This window comes from Hyaena hyaena, unplaced genomic scaffold (genome assembly GCF_003009895.1).
Source record: "Hyaena hyaena isolate Hyena2069 unplaced genomic scaffold, ASM300989v1 scaffold_988, whole genome shotgun sequence".
NCBI lineage: Eukaryota > Metazoa > Chordata > Mammalia > Carnivora > Hyaenidae > Hyaena > Hyaena hyaena.
The window spans coordinates 85,709-103,072 of NW_024081611.1; the positions used below are offsets into that span (position 1 = coordinate 85,709).

At 54.6% G+C, this 17,364-nt stretch overlaps 1 protein-coding gene across 3 annotated transcripts in view; it reads right to left on the bottom strand.

Moving 5' to 3' along the window:
- Positions 1–10,665: 10,665 nt before the first annotated feature.
- The window catches only part of RFX2 (regulatory factor X2), a 92,143-nt gene continuing 85,444 nt past the window's right edge, over positions 10,666–17,364 (bottom strand). For all 3 annotated transcript variants that reach the window (XM_039221339.1, XM_039221338.1, XM_039221337.1), the window contains 5 exons: positions 17,033–17,182; positions 16,216–16,424; positions 14,355–14,508; positions 12,695–12,737; positions 10,666–12,172 (listed from right to left, as the gene is read on the bottom strand). In XM_039221339.1, the coding sequence (XP_039077270.1) occupies positions 12,060–12,172; positions 12,695–12,737; positions 14,355–14,508; positions 16,216–16,424; positions 17,033–17,182 (669 nt within the window). In that variant the 3' untranslated portion in view covers positions 10,666–12,059. The remainder of the gene's footprint in view (positions 12,173–12,694; positions 12,738–14,354; positions 14,509–16,215; positions 16,425–17,032; positions 17,183–17,364) is intronic.

The following is a 17,364-nucleotide window of genomic DNA, read 5'->3' on the forward strand; positions in this document are numbered from 1 at the left end:
CTCGTTACAGGATGCAGATGCGAATTGGATCGCGGGCCACCTTCCCTCAACGCTGCCTAAGGGCTTCCTGCTGAATTCGGAACGAATCCCAAATGCCCCCCGAAGGCTTCCGAGGCCGCCCGCGCCTTTCTCGCTGGCTCCCCCCTCCGCTCATCGCAGCGCGGCCACGTGGGTCTCTCAGGCCACGCCCCTTCCAGCCGCAGGGTCGTTGCACCTGCAGATCCCTTTGGATCCCTTTGTGCCTAATCTGCTTTGAGTCCCAGCCCCGCGCCCCGCCGCTTCCATTGTGACCTAGACAAGAAGGGCCTACCGCCTGCTGGCTACATCTGGTTTGTGAGCTAAGAAAGGCTTCACGTTTGCAGCGTTTGGGGGGAAAAATCAAAATACAATTTCCTGACGTGTGAAAGTTGTATGGAGCTTAAGTTTTTCCGTGTTCACAAAGAATATTTTATTTGAAAATCGTCCCGCTTCTTAATTTACACATTGCGGTTGCTTTCAAGCTGGAGCAGCAGCGCGGACGCCTTTTGACAGAGACTGGCCAACGCAACTTAAAGTACTGACCTTTCGGGTGTTTACAGGAGAGATCTGCGTGGTCGCCGTGTGCGGATCTGCCCGACCACCTGCGGGCTGTGGCAGATCCTTAACAGCTTCTCTGGGGGGAGGATGTGTTGGGTATGTATTTATGTGTGTGCCTGTGTGCATAGTTTTTTATTTTTTATAAGTAGGCTTCCCGCCCAGCGGGGAGCCCAGCACACGACTTGAACTCAACGACGGCAAGATCAAGAATCGGACACTCAACCCACCGAGCCACCCAGGCACCCCTCTGTGTTTATTTATTAAAAAAATCTTTTTTAACGTTTCTATTTGAGAGAGAGACCGCATGAGCAGGGGAGCGTCAGAGAGAGAGAGGGAGACACAGAATCAAAAGACAGGCTCTAGGCTCTGAGCTCGCTGTCAGCACAGAGCCCGACGCGGGGCTTGAACTCCCTAACCGTGAGATCGTGACCTGAGCCAAAGTCAGATGCCTAACCGACTGAGCCCCCCAGGCGTCCTACCCCTGTGTGTTTATAGTTTATTGTAAATTTTACTTGTATTTTCCTATCACTTTCTTAATAGAAGACAATAAAACAATGGAATGAACCCTGGTTTGTAGTGCTGGTTTTCTTGGTGTAAATACTCAAACCATGGCTGACTACTCACACTACTAATGTGACTGTTACTAGCTGCAGAGCTACGAAGAGATGGTCGGAAACACACTATGTTTCTAGAGCGCGCTTATCTTTGTCAGTGTGGTCCCCAAATCAGCAACAACATCATCACCCGGAAGCTTCTTAGAAATACAGAATTCCAGGCCCCAAACCAGACCTGAATCACAATCCACATTCTAACAAGATACCCAGGGGCTTCCTATGCGTGTTTGATCTTGAGAAGCACTGTTTAAGAATTTTTTTATTTTTTATTAAGTTTGTTTATTTTGAGAGAGAGGGTACGCACATGTGCCAGCAGGGTAGGGGCGGGGTGGGGGGGAGAGGGAATCCCAAGCAGGCTCTACTCTGTTATCGCAGAGTGGAACTTGGTGCTCAAGGCTCAAACTCACGAACCATGAGATCACGACCTGAGGCAAAGACAGACGCTCAACTGGTTGGGCCGCCCAGATGCCCTGTTCAGGATCTTTTAAATGGAACTTTTATTCGTTGTTGGGGGTGAGGTATGGTTAATACAGTGAAGAATTTCCCCACCTTTATTTAGTAGACACCTTGATTCTGCTACCCTAGATTTTGCCGCCAGGCTCTAAGCACAGGCCACAGACCCTGGGTTAGAAATGCTGTAGGAATGGCTAGAGTGTCAGCACTGGAAGGGACCCCGGAGGTCATCAGGTCCATCTGGTCGCCAGCAGCACGTAGGCTTAGGTTTTCTCATTTCTAGTTTGTTGGTTTCATGATACTCCTTTCATATATTTGTGAGCTCTTGCTCAAAGGTCTTGGCCTTTGCTGTATGTCTAGACTCTGTGATCCTTAATGAACTTAATACTTTGCCTGCCCTTTTTACTGGTTTACATTTACATTAGAGTTTATCAGCACCCAAAATAAAAAACCACCAAGCCACGAATAGGAAATAAACATAAAAGTAAGCCATAAGAACAAAACAAAGGCTTTAAATTCTAGATAGATACCGTTGCGTGCCAAGGTGCTGAGCCCCAAGCCTGCTATTTTTTTTTTTTTTTTTTTGTGAGAGAGAGAGACACAACATGAGCAGGGGAGGGTCAGACAGAGAGGGAGATACAGAATCTGAAACAGGCTCCAGGCTCTGAGCTGTCAGCACAGAGCCCAAGTGGGGCTCAAACCCACTAACTGAGATCACGACCTGAGCTGAAGTCGGACGCTTAGCTGACTGAGCCACCCAGGTGCCCCCCAAGCCTGCTTTTCTTTTGATGTAAAGAGAAATTAGCACAGTATTAGAGGGCTATTAAAGGCACATTATCACTAACAGAAACTCCCCTTGACATGAGAAGTACTGAAAGAGAACTGATAATGGCGTAACTATACATCATGTGATTCGGTGTCATTTAATGCCAGCTCGACATGTCTCCTAAAGTCATTTCGTGCACACCACATCCAGCCCACACTTTGGGCAACTCAGCAACACGCCATCACTTGCTAAATATAACGCAGTGGTGGTTTGTCGAGGGACATGGAGAGGCGCTAACCCTATGAGCCTGATGAGCCAACTAAATTCCCACTGGTTTCACGACGGTCTTCAAAGTGCCAGTGGCTTCCCACGTTTGCCCCCAGGCTTGTTTTTCCTCTTTCTTTATCTGATCTCCTCCAACAAATTAACTTAGTGGATATTTATTAAGTAAATATTTGTTTATCACTTACCCGGTGGTAGTTGGGAAATACGGTCCCAAATTCTTTGACCCTCGAAAGGTGAGGCCTCTCTGTCCCTTTCCTTTGAATGAGGGTGGAAATGTTAGTGGTGGATGAATAGGGTGATGATGACACACTCCTCTATGAAGCCACGGCATAACGGACAGGATGCAGCTTTCATCTGCTTTGCTGGACCAGTTGCTCTTAAAGCCTTCAGTCTTTATGTAAACAGTCCCCTGGCCCTGAGGCCGCCATGTCGCGAGAAAGCCAAGGCATAGAAGCCACATCGCAAAACCCGGAGAGGACTCCCAGCTAGCCGCTCCTGTCCCTTACAAAAACCATGAGAGGTAGATGAAATGATGGCTGCTGTGACAAGGCATGAAGTCTGGGAGACGGGTGTCTGGGAGACGCCGCAGTTTGTATGCATCACACTACTGTTCACCAGGCCCGGCTCTGCATGCTGGCGCCCAGGCTGGACAAGACAGGCCCTTTGCATTCTTTGGTGGGAGACTTAAGATAGGTAAAGTGATACGAGATGGCGATTAGTACTACAAAGAAAATAAGCCAGGATATTGTGACAGAGTGGTAGAAAAGGGGGATACTTTATATTGGCTGGTCAGGAAAGTGTCCCCTCTGAAAAGGTGACACTTAATAAAAAGATCTGTAGAAGCATTCTAGAGAGAACAGGGAGTGCAATGGTCCCGAAGCAGGAGCCAGCTGGGGAAGCAGGGGGGCAGTGAGGAGTTCAGTGTGGCTAGTGCAGAGTGAGGAGAGGGCAGGGGTACGTAGGACCCTGGACCCTGCTGGTCACAGCAACGAGTTTGGAGGTTTAAAAAAAAAAAAAAGTTTATTTTTGAGAGAGAGGGACAGAGCATGAGCGGGGGAGGGGCAGAGAGAGAGGGAGACACAGACTCGGAAGCAGCTCCAGACTGAGCTGTCAGCACAGAGCCCGACACAGGGCTTGGACCCACGAACCGTGAGATCATGACCTGAGCTGAAGTCAGACACTTAACCGACGGAGCCACCCACGTGCCCTTTGGAGGTTTTTAATACACAAGGGTCAGGAGTGGGAAATGGAAGGATCCAGATGGTTTACCCTAAACTGCTGATCGGCGTCTCAGCCGCCTGCTTCCTCCTTGGTTCACCGGGAGACAGGTCTGAGGACCCCCTGGGCCCTGGCTGTGCCTTGAGAACTGTGAACTTGCCTTCTCCACGGCCAAGTTGTAAGTGGCCTCTGTACTTGGGGTTCCATTAAAAGGGCCTTCACAGCAGCAGTTACGTTCTCATCTTCCTGTCATGGGCAGGAAGCTGGCGTGTGAAGTACTTGCTCTGGGCCCAGCCCCACGCCGAGAAGGAGGCCCCAGAGGTTAATCAACTACAGTTCCTGCCCTCACTTTGCTCCGAGTCAGGTGAGGGCAAGGGAAGCCATCCTGGGTTGCCTCCTCCACCCAGCACCCTTCCCTGGCCTCCCTCAGTCCACAGGTGGAGTTCCAGACAGGATGTCCAGTGTGGCCAAGGCCAATTGCTGATGGGGGGGGGGGGGTCTGACCCAAGCTGGGTGCATCAGCTTCCTCGCTCCTATATTCTGCAACAGCTAAGTATAGTATGGAATTGGGAGGAAATACTTTTTTTTCAGTTGTAGTTTTAAAAAACCTATTAAAATAAATTCTGACTTAACAGTTGCAAAAATAGCACAAAGAATTCCACATAGTCTTCACCAAGCTTCTCCAAATATTAACATCTTACACAGCCACCGGACAACGATCAAAACTTGGAAATTGACACTGATGCAATACTATTCATTAACATACAAATCTGACCCAAATTTCAACTCTTCGTCGCTAATAACTTTTACCCCGTCCCAAGATCCGGTCCAGAATCCCAGTTAGATGTCATTTCTCCTTCAGTCTGGATCAGTTCTTCAGTCTTTTTTTTTTCTTTTTTCTGTCACATGGTAATGAGTACTCCCAGTTAATTGGAAGAATGCCCCTTAATTTTGGATTTGATTCGTGTTTCCTCATGATTAAACTCAGGTTACTGATTTCTGGCAGGAGTGGCGTGTCCATCTCAGCGGGCCCCGTCAGGACGCACATGACGTCGATTTGTACCATTAGCGATGGTCACTGAGATCACGTGGTTGAGATAGAGTCCAGCCAAGGTTACTACTTTCCTCCTTGTAATTACTATCCCCTGGGGAGATGCTCTGAGTCTATGTAAATAAGTAGGAGAAGGGGAGGCAGAGGAGGGAAAGAAGGAAGCTAGCTCATTCAGTCTCTTGCTGTGGTCTTTCCTATCATGCATTGTTGCAATTTACAAAATAAAACTGCCTCCATTCTAGGCAAAATCCGAGCTCTGTGCGACGCCAGGGGGAAAGGAAGGGACCGTGTCGCGCAGTGACCACTGGGGGGCGGCAGAGGATTGGGAAGCCATCCAGCTCCTTCCAAGTGACTAAACCTGCGGGGACTCCAAGGCGATGTACGCATCAGCTGGGGTCCGGCATCTTCCAGAATCAGGTCAGGCAGGCGCCGGCTGCTCCCAGAAAGACGGAGCAAGTCTCGGTCACCCCGCGCCTGCTGCTCCGTGGAGCACGCTCCCAGCACGGCGCATGCGCCGCCTCTGAACCCGGCGCTCCGTCTCGGACGAGGACTTCGGGGAGGTCTGGAAATCCCTTCTGAACCTGACTGCAAAATTCACGCGGACCGAGGGTGTGTCGATTTGGAGACTGGTTGCGGAACCCAAAGACACTTCCGGCAAACGTAAGCAAAGGAAGACTTTGCTGGAAAGTTATGAAGATGCTCAGAAGATCAAAAGGAAAAGAGAAGAAACCGTGTAGCTCCAGGGGCCTTGGCAGCGGGATCAGTTTGGCGGAACGGGAGGGGCAGCTCTCGAGAATTCCCGGACTTCTGTTGCTTTCAGTCTTACATTCAGCTCACAATTCAGACTCCCAGCAGAAAGTGCTGGATGGATCCAGCATGGCGCGGCACTTATTAGTCCCTGCACCTCCCCCCCGCTTTCCCCCACTGTCCAGTTCGTGCCTCCATCAAATATTTATCGAGTAAATGCCTCTAGGTGCCCGACCGCTGGTCTGAGATGCCATCTGCCACTTGAGATGTCCAAGTGGAGGCATCCAGTGGGCAGTCATACGTCCAAGAGCTGATGGAGGGGGGGGCTCTCAATTATTGTGAGGTCATGGGTCCTCACTCCTGGAATGAACCTCTGAGTCCTGGTTAGGATCTAGGAAGCCCTCCTTGTCTCCCTGCCGCCCCCTCACCCTGCACCAAGCCATTCTGGCCTCCTCACTGCTCCCCACATACGCCAAGCCCGTTGTCTCCGGCGCGCACATAGAAGTGGTATTTAAATCCATTGGAGAGGGGGCGCCTGGGTGGCTTAGTCGGTTAAGCGTCCGACTTTCGCTTAGGTCATGATCTCGCGGTTCGTGGGTTCGAGCCCCGCGTCGGGCTCTGTGCTGACTGCCAGCTCAGAGCCTGGAGCCTGTTTCAGNGTGCTGACTGCCAGCTCAGAGCCTGGAGCCTGTTTCAGAGTCTGTGTCTCCCTCTCTCTCTGACCCTCCCCTGCTCACGCTGTCTCTCTCTCTCTCTCTCCTAGAAATAATAAAAATATATTAAAAAAAATAAATCCATGGGGCACCTGGGTGGCTTAGTTGGTTAAGCATCCGACTTTCGCTTAGGTCATGGTCCCGCGGTTCGTGGGTTCGAGCCCCGCATCGGGCTCTGTGCTGACTGCCAGCTCAGAGCCTGGAGCCTGTTTCAGTCTGTGTCTCCCTCTTTGTCTGACCCTCCCTTGCCCACGCTGTCTCTCTCTCTCTCCTAGAAATAAATAAAACATTTAATAAAAAAAAATAAATCCATTGGAGAAAAGTTCCTTAGAAGGGAATTGGGGTGTTATTGCAAAAGAAGGTGGAATGTACGCCAGCTGGCAAAACCCCACAAACGTCTATCACAGAGGATTGCAGGAGAGACCCATGACCTCAAAATAGGTGGCAAATTACTGGCTAGCACTCCTGGCTTTTGACACTTAGGTCTAGTCATACATTTCGTGTGTCCAATACACGGTACACTTTACCCTGTATATGGGAGCCCAATACCATCTATGCATGTATACGCACGTTATACAGAAAACAAAGGCTTTACAAAGTGTGTCTATCTTGATTACATCAACACTTCACATGCTTTCTACTTTTATCTGGTCCGTTATAAAAAACAACTAACCTGGTCGTAACCCCCAGCTTGATTTCATAACCCACTTGATCTGCTGTGAGGACCTCTCGCTTCCGCCCACTCCCCTCCCTGGCTGTCTCCACTACCTCACTGCAATTATACCCCAACCACTTGCTTGTACCATCTTAACAGGTACCTAACTGGTGTCCTTGCTTCCCGTTTATGTATAATCCACCGTGCCAGAATAAATCTTTCTAAAGCCCAGCTCCGATTATTAAAAAAAATTCTGGTGGGGGGTGCCTGGGTGGCTCAGTCGGTTAAGCGTCCGACTTTGGCTCAGGTCATGATCTCGTGGTTCGTGGGTTCGAGCCCCGCGTTGGGCTCTGTGCTGACAGCTAGCTCAGAGCCTGGAGCCTGCTTTGGATTCTGTGTCTTCGTCTCTCTCTGACTTTCCCATGCTCATGCTGTCTCTCTCTCTCAGAAATAAATAAAACATTAAAAAAATTAAAAAGAAATTCTGGTGGTGGCCTCTTGAATGGATTTACAGTAAAACCTTGGTTTGCGAGTACAGTTTGTTCCAGGAACATGCTTTAATCCAAAGTACTTGTATATCAAAGTGAATTTCCCCATAAGAAATAATGGAAACTCAGATGATTCATTCCACAACCCAAAGGTGTTCATATAAAAATGATCACAATACTGCAGTATTATACAAAATAATAAAGAGAATGAAAATATAAAGAAAAATATTAATCTGCACTTACCTTTGAAAGCCTTCGAGGCTGGTGTGAGGGGGACAAGGGAGAGGAAGGTTATTGTGTAGGACAACACTGTCAGTAACGGATGTCGACTACGGGACAGTATGAATAAACTCTCATCATACTGTATTCATTGTAACTGGCAGTAAGGCGGCAGAGGGAAGGGTCTATACCTGCAGGCAGCCTGACCTAGAATGAAGCAAAGCCTTCCTAAGCTCACTCTTGTATGAAAAAGCCAAGAACTGTCTGTAGGTGCTCTGAAGTGATTAAAAAATACACGAGAGCCCATGGTGGGCACCTTCCAACATTCTGAAAAGTCACTGATTTCTGCCAAACACGGTGGCCTGAGACCGAGCATCAGAGCCTGGGAGACGATCACCCACAATCCCGCGGAGAGAGACAGAGAGAGAGAGAGAGAGAGAGAGAGAGAGATCATTGGCTCAGTTGGATCATGTGACGTTTGGCATCATGTACTACTCATTATTGCAAGATATCGGTGGTTTATCAAGTTAAGATTAATTAGAAACGTTTGCTCGTCTTGCGGAACACTCGCAGAGCACATTACTCACAATCCAAGGTTTGAGTGCGTTTTCTTTCCTTTGGCCGCTCCTCAGTGCTCTTCCACGTGTTGTCTGTCCTTCCCCTCCCTTCCCGTGATTACCATGAATAGCACCTTCTCCCAGAAGCCTTCTTCGCTCACTCACTCACTCACTCACTCCACTCACTCAATGTTTGCTGAGCATGCATATAACCTGTGGTAGATTTGGGAAACACAGTATTGAACAAGGCAGACAAGAGGTACTCCCCCACCGTTAATGGGAAATGTGGGGTATAAAGGATTCTAATCTGGTAGGAGAGCTTCCAGGAAGACTTCCTGGAGGAGGTGTCAATTAAGATAAGCACTAAAGAGGCAGATGCGTGTGTGTGAGGGCGTGGTGGTTAGATGGGAAGTGCAGTGAAGCTCAGAAGCCCCCAAGAGCACGTGGGCTGAGTTCCAGGTGCATGAAATCCGAGCACTGAGTGGGTAAGCGTTTGTGCGAGGCAGGGGGAGAGAAAGAAAAGTGAGCAGCGATGTGGCTCTCAAGGTTCAAAAGACCCAAGAACAGGTTGTAGAGGCTGTGCTTTCACCCAGTGGTCCTCACTTGGGGTGGATCCTTCCCCCAGGGGACCCCAGGCAATGTCTGGAGACATCTGTGGTTGTCACAACAGGGGAGGGAAGGTGCCCCTGGCATAGAGCAGGCGAGGCCAGGGCTGCTGCGCCCCAGATGCCCTGCCAGTGACAGTGATCTGGTTCCGAGTGTGCCCGGTGCCGAGGCTGAGAATGTTTACTCCAGCGCTTTTTAAGTGTTCACTTACTGACACCTCACAATGCCCTGAGGCTGGGGATGGGGCCCTTCAACCACGACGTGGGTTTGGGCTGTGTGCGTCCACTTAGATGCAGATGTGCAGCGGTAAATACAGGACAGTCTGCAAATGGATTGCCTCTTCCTCGTGATCTCCTTAGCTACGTTTTCTTTCCTCCAGCTTCTTTACGAATATGGTATGGGGTACGCGTAACACACAAGACACCTGCTGACTGTTTATTGGTCAGGCTGGAGAGCGCCAGAGACCGTGAACATGGGGTGAGCCGGGCCGGCCACCAGCTCCAGGGGAGGCCACATGGCTGCGTCCTGGGGGTTCCCACGGCTGGGCACCAAATTTGCATCAGGGCCCAGTGCAAAATGAAAGCGTGGGCCCCTGGTTCAAAAACTTATTAAGAATTTCAAGATGCTGGCAGCAGAGCACTGAGCTGGCTGCAGGCCGTGGGGGTCCCAGCCCAGGGAGGTAGTGGACGATTTCAGTGTCACCTGGGGGCCTCAGGGCCTCTACCTGGGACAGAGGGGCCTGGGCTGAGCATCTCCGGGGCACAGGGGGTGGGGACACTGGCCTGGCACGGAGGAGCAACTTTAGGGGTTGACCAGGAACCAAGTCCACGCTTCTGGAACGTCTTTCCATCCTGGCTTCTGCCCCTGTGAGTCTCCTCTGCAGAGGTTCCTCCCAGGCCCCCAGTCCCCTGTGTCAGAGTCCCCGAGAGGGGTGGGCCAGACAACGCAGCTTTCCAGCCCTCACGGCAACTCACCAGGTAACTCACCTCTGTGGATGGGGCCCAGGATTGGCCACTGTAGGGTAAGTTCATGCAGTGATTCTTAGGGAATCCCCAAGTTCGGCCCCTCCTCCCCCAACGGTACTGGATACGCCCCGAGGATGACTGGCGGTTTGGTCGGAGCTGGAGCTGGGCTTTGTGCTGCCGTGTCCGACTGAGTCGGGCCTGCTTGCAAATAGTCCTGACCATCCTGGGCTGGGAATTGTTTCCTTGCTATCTTTGGCCCGGGGCTGGCCCTGCTAAATGAGGCTCAGGGAAACTGCTCCTTCTGGAACACCCCCCAGCAAGCCAAGAAGAAGGTGCTGGAGGCCACTACTTCTCCTCTGAGCCTCACAGGGCATGAGCCTGGCTGGGCTGGCAATCTAAGGCAGGGGACCTATCCTTTAGGACCACCGTGTGTGTGTGTGTGTGTGTGTGTGTGTGTGTGTGTGTAGGAGGGGCAGGGGTGTGGATGCCGGAGTGTGTGTGTGTGTGTGTGTGTGTGTGTAGGAGGGGCAGGGGTGTGGATGCCGGAGTGTGTGTGTGCGTGTGTGTGTGTGTAGGAGGGCAGGCGTGTGTGCGGATCGTGCGGATCGTGACTCAGTGTGTTCACTGCAGTGGGAAACAAGAATGGGCTTGCAAGGCTCGTGTCTTTACCGTCAGCTCTGTCGCTCCTCGTGGAGCCGAGGCGGAAACCCCGTTTGTACCGCTTAGCGCATGTGCAAGAAAAGCCACCACAGTCCGTGAACCGGGAGCGTAAATGTCTCCCAGGAGAGAAGATATATATTTTAAAGACATTCTTTCTGTCTGATTCCATCTAAGTCTTGAACCGTAAAAGCAGACAAACATTGTGATCGTCATGGACTTTTCGGCTTCTAAAATAGGCGCCTGTCTTTCTCGTCTTCCCCTCCGCACCTGTCCGCACACCTGACGTGGGCCGAGGAAGGAAGGTTTTTAAAGGCCACGTGAGTTTACATCAGTACCTTCTGTGTGAGAAAAAAATATTGGGGACTGAATATACTGCAATATACATGTTCATAAGAAACGTTCTAATAACAAGTAGAGCACAAAACTATTGATATAAACGTATTTCCCAAAGAAGAAACTATTGCATTTTGTAAGATGGCGCTTCCTAGACCAGAGGTTTGTCTTTCTTCTTTGCGGTTGGTTTGGGGGCGGAACTCCTGCACGGAGCTAACCAAGTGCAACGTGTTATGACGGATACAGATCCGGAGTGTTCAAAGTTCAAGGACGTGCAAGTCCTCGGGGATTCGTTTAACTCAAAGAAGAGTTTCTACTTTGAGAAGTTCAAGATGGGACTTGCCCGGGGTCAAAGTGCTCCAGGATTGATAGTTCAAAGGCAGGCATTCCAGAAGATTCTGTGGAGCGGGAGCCAGGCAGATTGGCCCTCTGAAGGCACCACAGAAACACCGACCACCCAGCCCCCTCGGAACAAACTCATTCCAGACCCAGCAGTTTGGCCTGATGTTGGCTGTGAACTTGGACAGAACCCAAATCCTTCTAGTGGCTGATAAAACATATGGTTTTGATTCTTAAAGACACCACGGTGTCTCGGCATGAGCCGGCCGTTTCCGTGACTTGTTCTTGGAGACGCACGGGGCTGTGGGCTGTGAGTGGCCCAGGGACTCGGCAATCGGCCACGGGCACAGCGCTGAGATGGTCCCTTCCCCCCAGCGGGCGCCAGGGCGGGGGCTCCGTGGACACCGGTGGGCTCAGGGTGGCTCGGCAGCTGCAGGACATCCCCTCCCTCCTGGGATCTGACTTTTAAAAAATAACGGTGGAAATTGGAACCGGCGGAACAGAGAAGCCCAAGGTGGAGGCGCCGAGGCGTGCGGCCCTCAGGCGGGGGTGCGTGGAGGACCAGAGCTCACGGTCAACAGAGGAGACAGTGAGAGCGTCCAGGAGAAGATGACCCAGGGAGACCAGGTGAGCGGCTCGGGCACTCGGGAGCCTGCCATCACCTTCGGCCGTGTTTACCAATGGTTTTCTTGAGGAGCGGCGAGTCCCATGAGGGTGCGCCGGTGCCCTGGGGGGTCAGGTCACGTCACCTAAGAGGCACTGTGGCGGCGGAGCCGAGGGGCCCGGTCTGGAGCCCAGGGAAGGCACCGTCCAGCTAGATGCCCTGCAGGGAGTGGTTCGGGTCGCCGCGCTCCCGCTTCACCAGCGGCTCGCCCAGGCTGTGGGCGTCGGGGTCAGCCTCGCCGCCGCGGTCCTCGCCGAGGTCATCTGCAGGGTGAGCGTCGGGGATGAGGGATGTGGGTGGGGGTGCAGCAGGGAGGGAGAGAGCGGCACATTCTCAGAGAAGTGCGCAGGCACGGCTGGGCCAGGGCCCCCACTCTGCAGTGCCCCCGGGACGGGCGGTCACTGCTGGGTCACATTCCTGGCAGGTCCCCTCAGCCGCTGGTGTCCGCACCCCGCGGGGCGGGGAATGGGGTGGGGTGGGGGCAAGTGGCTGCCGGAGGCTGAGGCTGTGGCCCTGCTCTGGGGCCCCATGTGGAAGTGCCTGGGGAACGGGACTAGACGTCGCCCCGAGGTGCCCATGCGAGGGGGAGGCTGCTCCTCACAGCCTCGGTGGGGGGAGGGGGTAGCCAGGGCCACTTGAGCATCACTGCTGCCGCCAAGACTGCCCCTGCCTGTCCGGGGCAGCTCACAGGCCCCCAGCCCACCCCAGGGCCCAGGGGCTGCCTCCATTTCGCTAGCGCAGGGGTGGGAGGAAGAGCCGCAGGGAAAAGCCACGGACACACCCACCTTTGTCGAGCAGCGTCAGCGACAGGGAGGCGAGATCGTTGAACTGGAAGAGAGAAGGGGGGGTCAGGGGCCTCCGCAGGGGGGCCTGGTCCTGTGAGTGTCAGCCACCGCCCCTCCCACAGTTCAAACAGGCTTTAGCTTGGAAATGACAGTGGTTCCCACACGAGGTGGTACTGATGCTGCGTGTCCCCTCCTGATGCTGGGGGTGTCCCCCCCGATGCTGCATGTCCCCTCCCTGATGCTGGGGGTGTCCCTTCCTGATGCTGCGTGTCCCCTCCTGATGCTGGGTGTGTCCCCTCCTGATGCTGCGTGTCCCCTCCTGATGCTGCAGTCCCCTCCTGATGCTGGGGGTGTCCTCTCCTGATGCTGTGTGTCCCCTCTTGATGCTGCGTGTCCTCTCCTGATGCTGCAGTCCCCTCCTGATGCTGGGGGTGTCCTCTCCTGATGCTGTGTGTCCCCTCCTGATGCTGCGTGTCCCCTCCTGATGCTGCATGTCCCCTCCTGATGCTGGGGGTGTCCTCTCCTGAAGCTGTGTGTCCCCTCTTGATGCTGCGTGTCCTCTCCTGATGCTGGGTGTGTCCCCTCTGGCCTGGCCACCGCTGGAGGGCTGAGGGGGTGCTGACTGCTCTGGCCACCGAGGGGGCAGGGACTGTGGCCTCCGAGTGGTGACAGGCTTCTGTGTTAAAAGCTCTGTAAGCGTCACCGCCTTTCTTCCTAAGAGCCACCACTTCCTGAGTGACCCACACTCCGCTCCCAGGAAAGTGCCCCAACGAGGCGAAAACAGGGATTCAAACCAGAAGGTGCACCCAGCGTTCACAGCAGCCCCACAGTAAATGACCCGTGTGTTCACACGCGGGGTGGGTGAAGGGCAGCGCTGCAGAGCCACACGGTGGGACATCGTTTGGCCACAGGAGGAGTGAAGCAATGACAGCCGCCATAACAGGGCTGCACCGCAGACAGATCGTGTTGGGGGACACGTGCTGGACACAAAAGGCCACATTGTGTGTGATCTGTGCGTGTGAAACGTCCACAACGGGCAAATCCTCGCAGAAAGGGGGGCACTGGTTGCCAGATTCTGGGCAGAGGGACGGGGGTGACTGCCGACGGGGATGGGGCTTGCCTTTGGGGTGACGGAGCTTTCCGGAATTACGCAGAAGTGGTGTTTGCACAACTCTTAATGTACTGAATGTCACTGAAGTGTTCACTTTAAAATGGCTGGAATGGTGGGGGCGCCTGGGTGGCTCAGTCGGTTAAGCAGCCGACTTCGGCTCAGGTCATGATCTCACGGTTCATGGGTTCGAGCCCCGTGTTGGGCTCTGCACTGACAGCATGAGGCCTGCTTGAGATTCTCTCTCTTCCCCCCTCTCTGCCCCTCACCTGCTGTCTCTCTTTCTCTCCCTCAAAATAAATAAATAAACTTAAAAAAAAAACCCAAACTGGCTAGAATGGTAAATGGTAAATGCATTTTACAACCATAGACCCCGCGGGTGGGTATTCGAGGTCCCGCTTCAGAGGCGGGAACTTGAGACGAGAGGAGCCAGGTCTGAACCTGGGTCAGCTGGGCCCAGCCCGTGAGCTCTTTCCCACCCACCGGCCCAGGCAAGCGCGTCTGCTCGCCCAGGCCTCCCAGGGTCCCCAGGCGGGGGTCGGGGGGGCTCACCTCCCCCATCACGGCGATGGGCGTCTCCCCTGTCGCCTCCGCCACGCGGTGCTCCACCAGGTAGAACATATACTCATCATAGAGCAGGCGGATCAGGTGGAAGGAGCCGAAGCTGGCGGCGCTGCGCAGTGTGAGGTCGCGGATCACCATGGAGCTGAGGGATGGGCACACAGGGGCTGGGAAACTTCTGGGAGCAGGGCGTCGCGGGCAAGCAGTCGAGCCAGGCTTTTCGGGGGGCCCGTGGGCCCACGAGGGGCCTGCCAGCCACCTGGGCCACCCCAGAGTCCGGCGTGACCCGGCGGTGGCGGGGGGGGGGGGGTGCCAGCGGGCGGGAGCCAGAGACCGTGGCAACAGGACCCTGTGTCCCTGTGTGACACAAGCCGGAGGGCGCGGCCTGCGGTCACCGCGGCGCCCTCACTGACTCGCCCACGGCCGGCGGCCTCCCTCCACTTCCCGGGATTCCCTCCCATCCACCCTTCTCTTCTCAGTCAGGGGTTTGGGGCCTAAAACAAGACAGAATTTCAGGGCGCTTCCGCCTCTTTGGGCCGCAGCAAGAGCTGGCAAACAAGGGCCCCAAATCCGGACCAGATACAGCCCACTGCCCGTCGAGTACTGCCTGCGAACTCAAAATGGTTTTTCTATTTTTAAGTGGTTGGAAACAAAGTCAAAAGCAGCATTATATTTCACGACGCATGAAAAAGTACCTGAAATTTCACAATTCAGTGCCCGTAAATAACATTTTATTGCCACGTAGCCATGCGTGTTCGTTACAGGGCGTGTGCCAATAATAGCTGATTTATTTCCTGGAAATACTTACTGATCCTTTATAGAAAAGCGACCCCTGATCTGAAGGAATTAGACAACTTGCACCTGACCCAAACCTCTGGCCCCGGCCCCCAAACGCCCCACCTCAGAGCTTACGTCTCAGCGCTGGTGTCGCAAAGAAACAGGAAAGGACAAGGCAGGAGAGGAGACGGGTGTGGACCCCTGACCGTAATCAAACAGGGGGCCTTCGCGGCAGGGGCTCTGACGCCCCGTGGCCCCAGCGAACCAGAGCTAAGCCGGCGTCCAGGCCGGAATCCGAGAGTGAACCTTGGCAACAAGGCGCCACGGATGCCGGGCTCTCATTACAGCAGAGCCGCCGCCCTGAAGCTACAGTCAGTCACCTCACGTCCTCGCTTTGCTCCCGCAAATTCTCTGCAAACACCCCTCCCCTCGCTCACCGACCGCCTGGGGCTGGGGCTACCCGATGTGAAATGTCCAAATCAACTTCTGGACATTTTAACGTGGCCCTTTATTTTTTAACGGGCTGAAGGATGGGGTGTGCAAGTGAGTCAGTGACAGCAGCTGATGACAGATTCTACTTAACGCTTTTCCTTTCGTGGCCTCAGTGGGCTGTGGGTCTGAGGCCACTGAGCAAAGGCAGCCAAAGGGTCAGCCCGTGCTGACTGCCGTGTCCAAATCGGTGCGTGGAAAGCAAAGGTCGCTTGAACGTTTGTGGACGCAAAGGTGGGGTCAGTGGACAGAGTGGGCTGGCTTGGGATCTGGGACGTTTTCTCCTCGGAACCTTCTCGGCTCTGTACGGCCAAGCCCCCAAGGTGAACAGGACAGCTGGGCTTTTGGGTCCCTGGTGGGCTCTCCGTGGGCCCCCTTCCCCACCCTGTGAGCTGCTTATGTTGCACCCACTGCCTTCTTCCTGGCGCCTCCCGACAACCACAGGAGGGCAAACGTCTGGAAAGCACGGTCACAGGCCGCTCACCTCCGAGACTATCAACATGGCATCCCTGCCGGGCAGGCAGCTCCGGCTCCAGACCCCCAGCCCTGTCGTCCCGAGTTCTTCCAGAAGCCGAGCCGGGCTTACCTGTAAAAGGACCATTTCAGAAGAAACTGCCGGGCGGCCTTGGGGAAGCTGGGGCTGCCCGCATGCTGCTTCAGGACCTGGGTGACCACGCCGTCCAGCCAGGTCGCCCACTGGTCCAGGGAGCTCTGCTGCTGCAGCGTCAGCTTGAAGTCCTGCTGCAGGCGCTGCACGACGCTCTCCTCGCACTGGCACACCCACGAGGCCTGCTCCTGCGGGGCGCGGGCGGCGGGTCAGGGCAGCCCCCCACGGCGGCGCCAGCCCTGGGCCCCTCCCGCTGCCGCCCAGGATGGGGGCTGACACGGACGGACAGACGTCCAGAGAGGGAAGCTGCCCGGGCTCCTAAGTGCTTAAACCCATGCTTCCCGGGCCCGAGGGTCAGACGACAGGCCGGGTCTTTGTGGTGTCTCACTCTCAAGCGATCCCCTTCCCAAACGTGTTTGTGTGTGTCGTGGAGGGACTCGGGGACAGCGCCAGACCCGCAGGCGCACAGCCCGTGCCGCTCGGAGCCCAGAGGAGAGAGCCCGAAAACGGCAATGGGAGGTAGATTCTCAGAGCATGAACCGAGGTGTGGGGGGCCCGTGGGATCAGGGAGTGGGGGCTGGCGGGCTGCAGGGGGGCCTCCACACTGAGCCTGTCCTCACGCACACTGGGTTTTGCTGTGGGTTGAATTTTGTGCTTTTGTGCATTTTTCTCGAGCCTGGAAGGCTGGGCCCGCGGGATAGAGAGTCACACACGGCGTCGCCGATCTGCGGCCGGGGCTCCGTGCCCCATCCCGGGCCGCGGGGGTGGGGGTGGGGGGGTCACAGCGGAGAGTCACCTGCACGTTGGCAAAGTCCACGCGGTTGAGGTCACTGAGCATCTGGTTGATCTGAGAAGTGTTCTGGAGCACGGCCCGGGCGGCCTGAGCGAGGTGATTGAGGGACGTGTATCTGCGCAGGGTCTGTGCGAAGGCGCTGACCACGCCCACCTGTGGCCGAGGGAGCCGCAAGGTAAGCTGTCCTTTCCTGGGAGGGCACTGGGCTCAGGGTCAGTGCAGGGGGAGGGAGTAGGGGAGAGGGACACCCCACCCCTGCTTCGGACAGTCTCAAGGACCCGAAGAGTGAGACTGAACGAAGGACAGAAACCTCACCAAGGCGTCTGGGCCTCTAT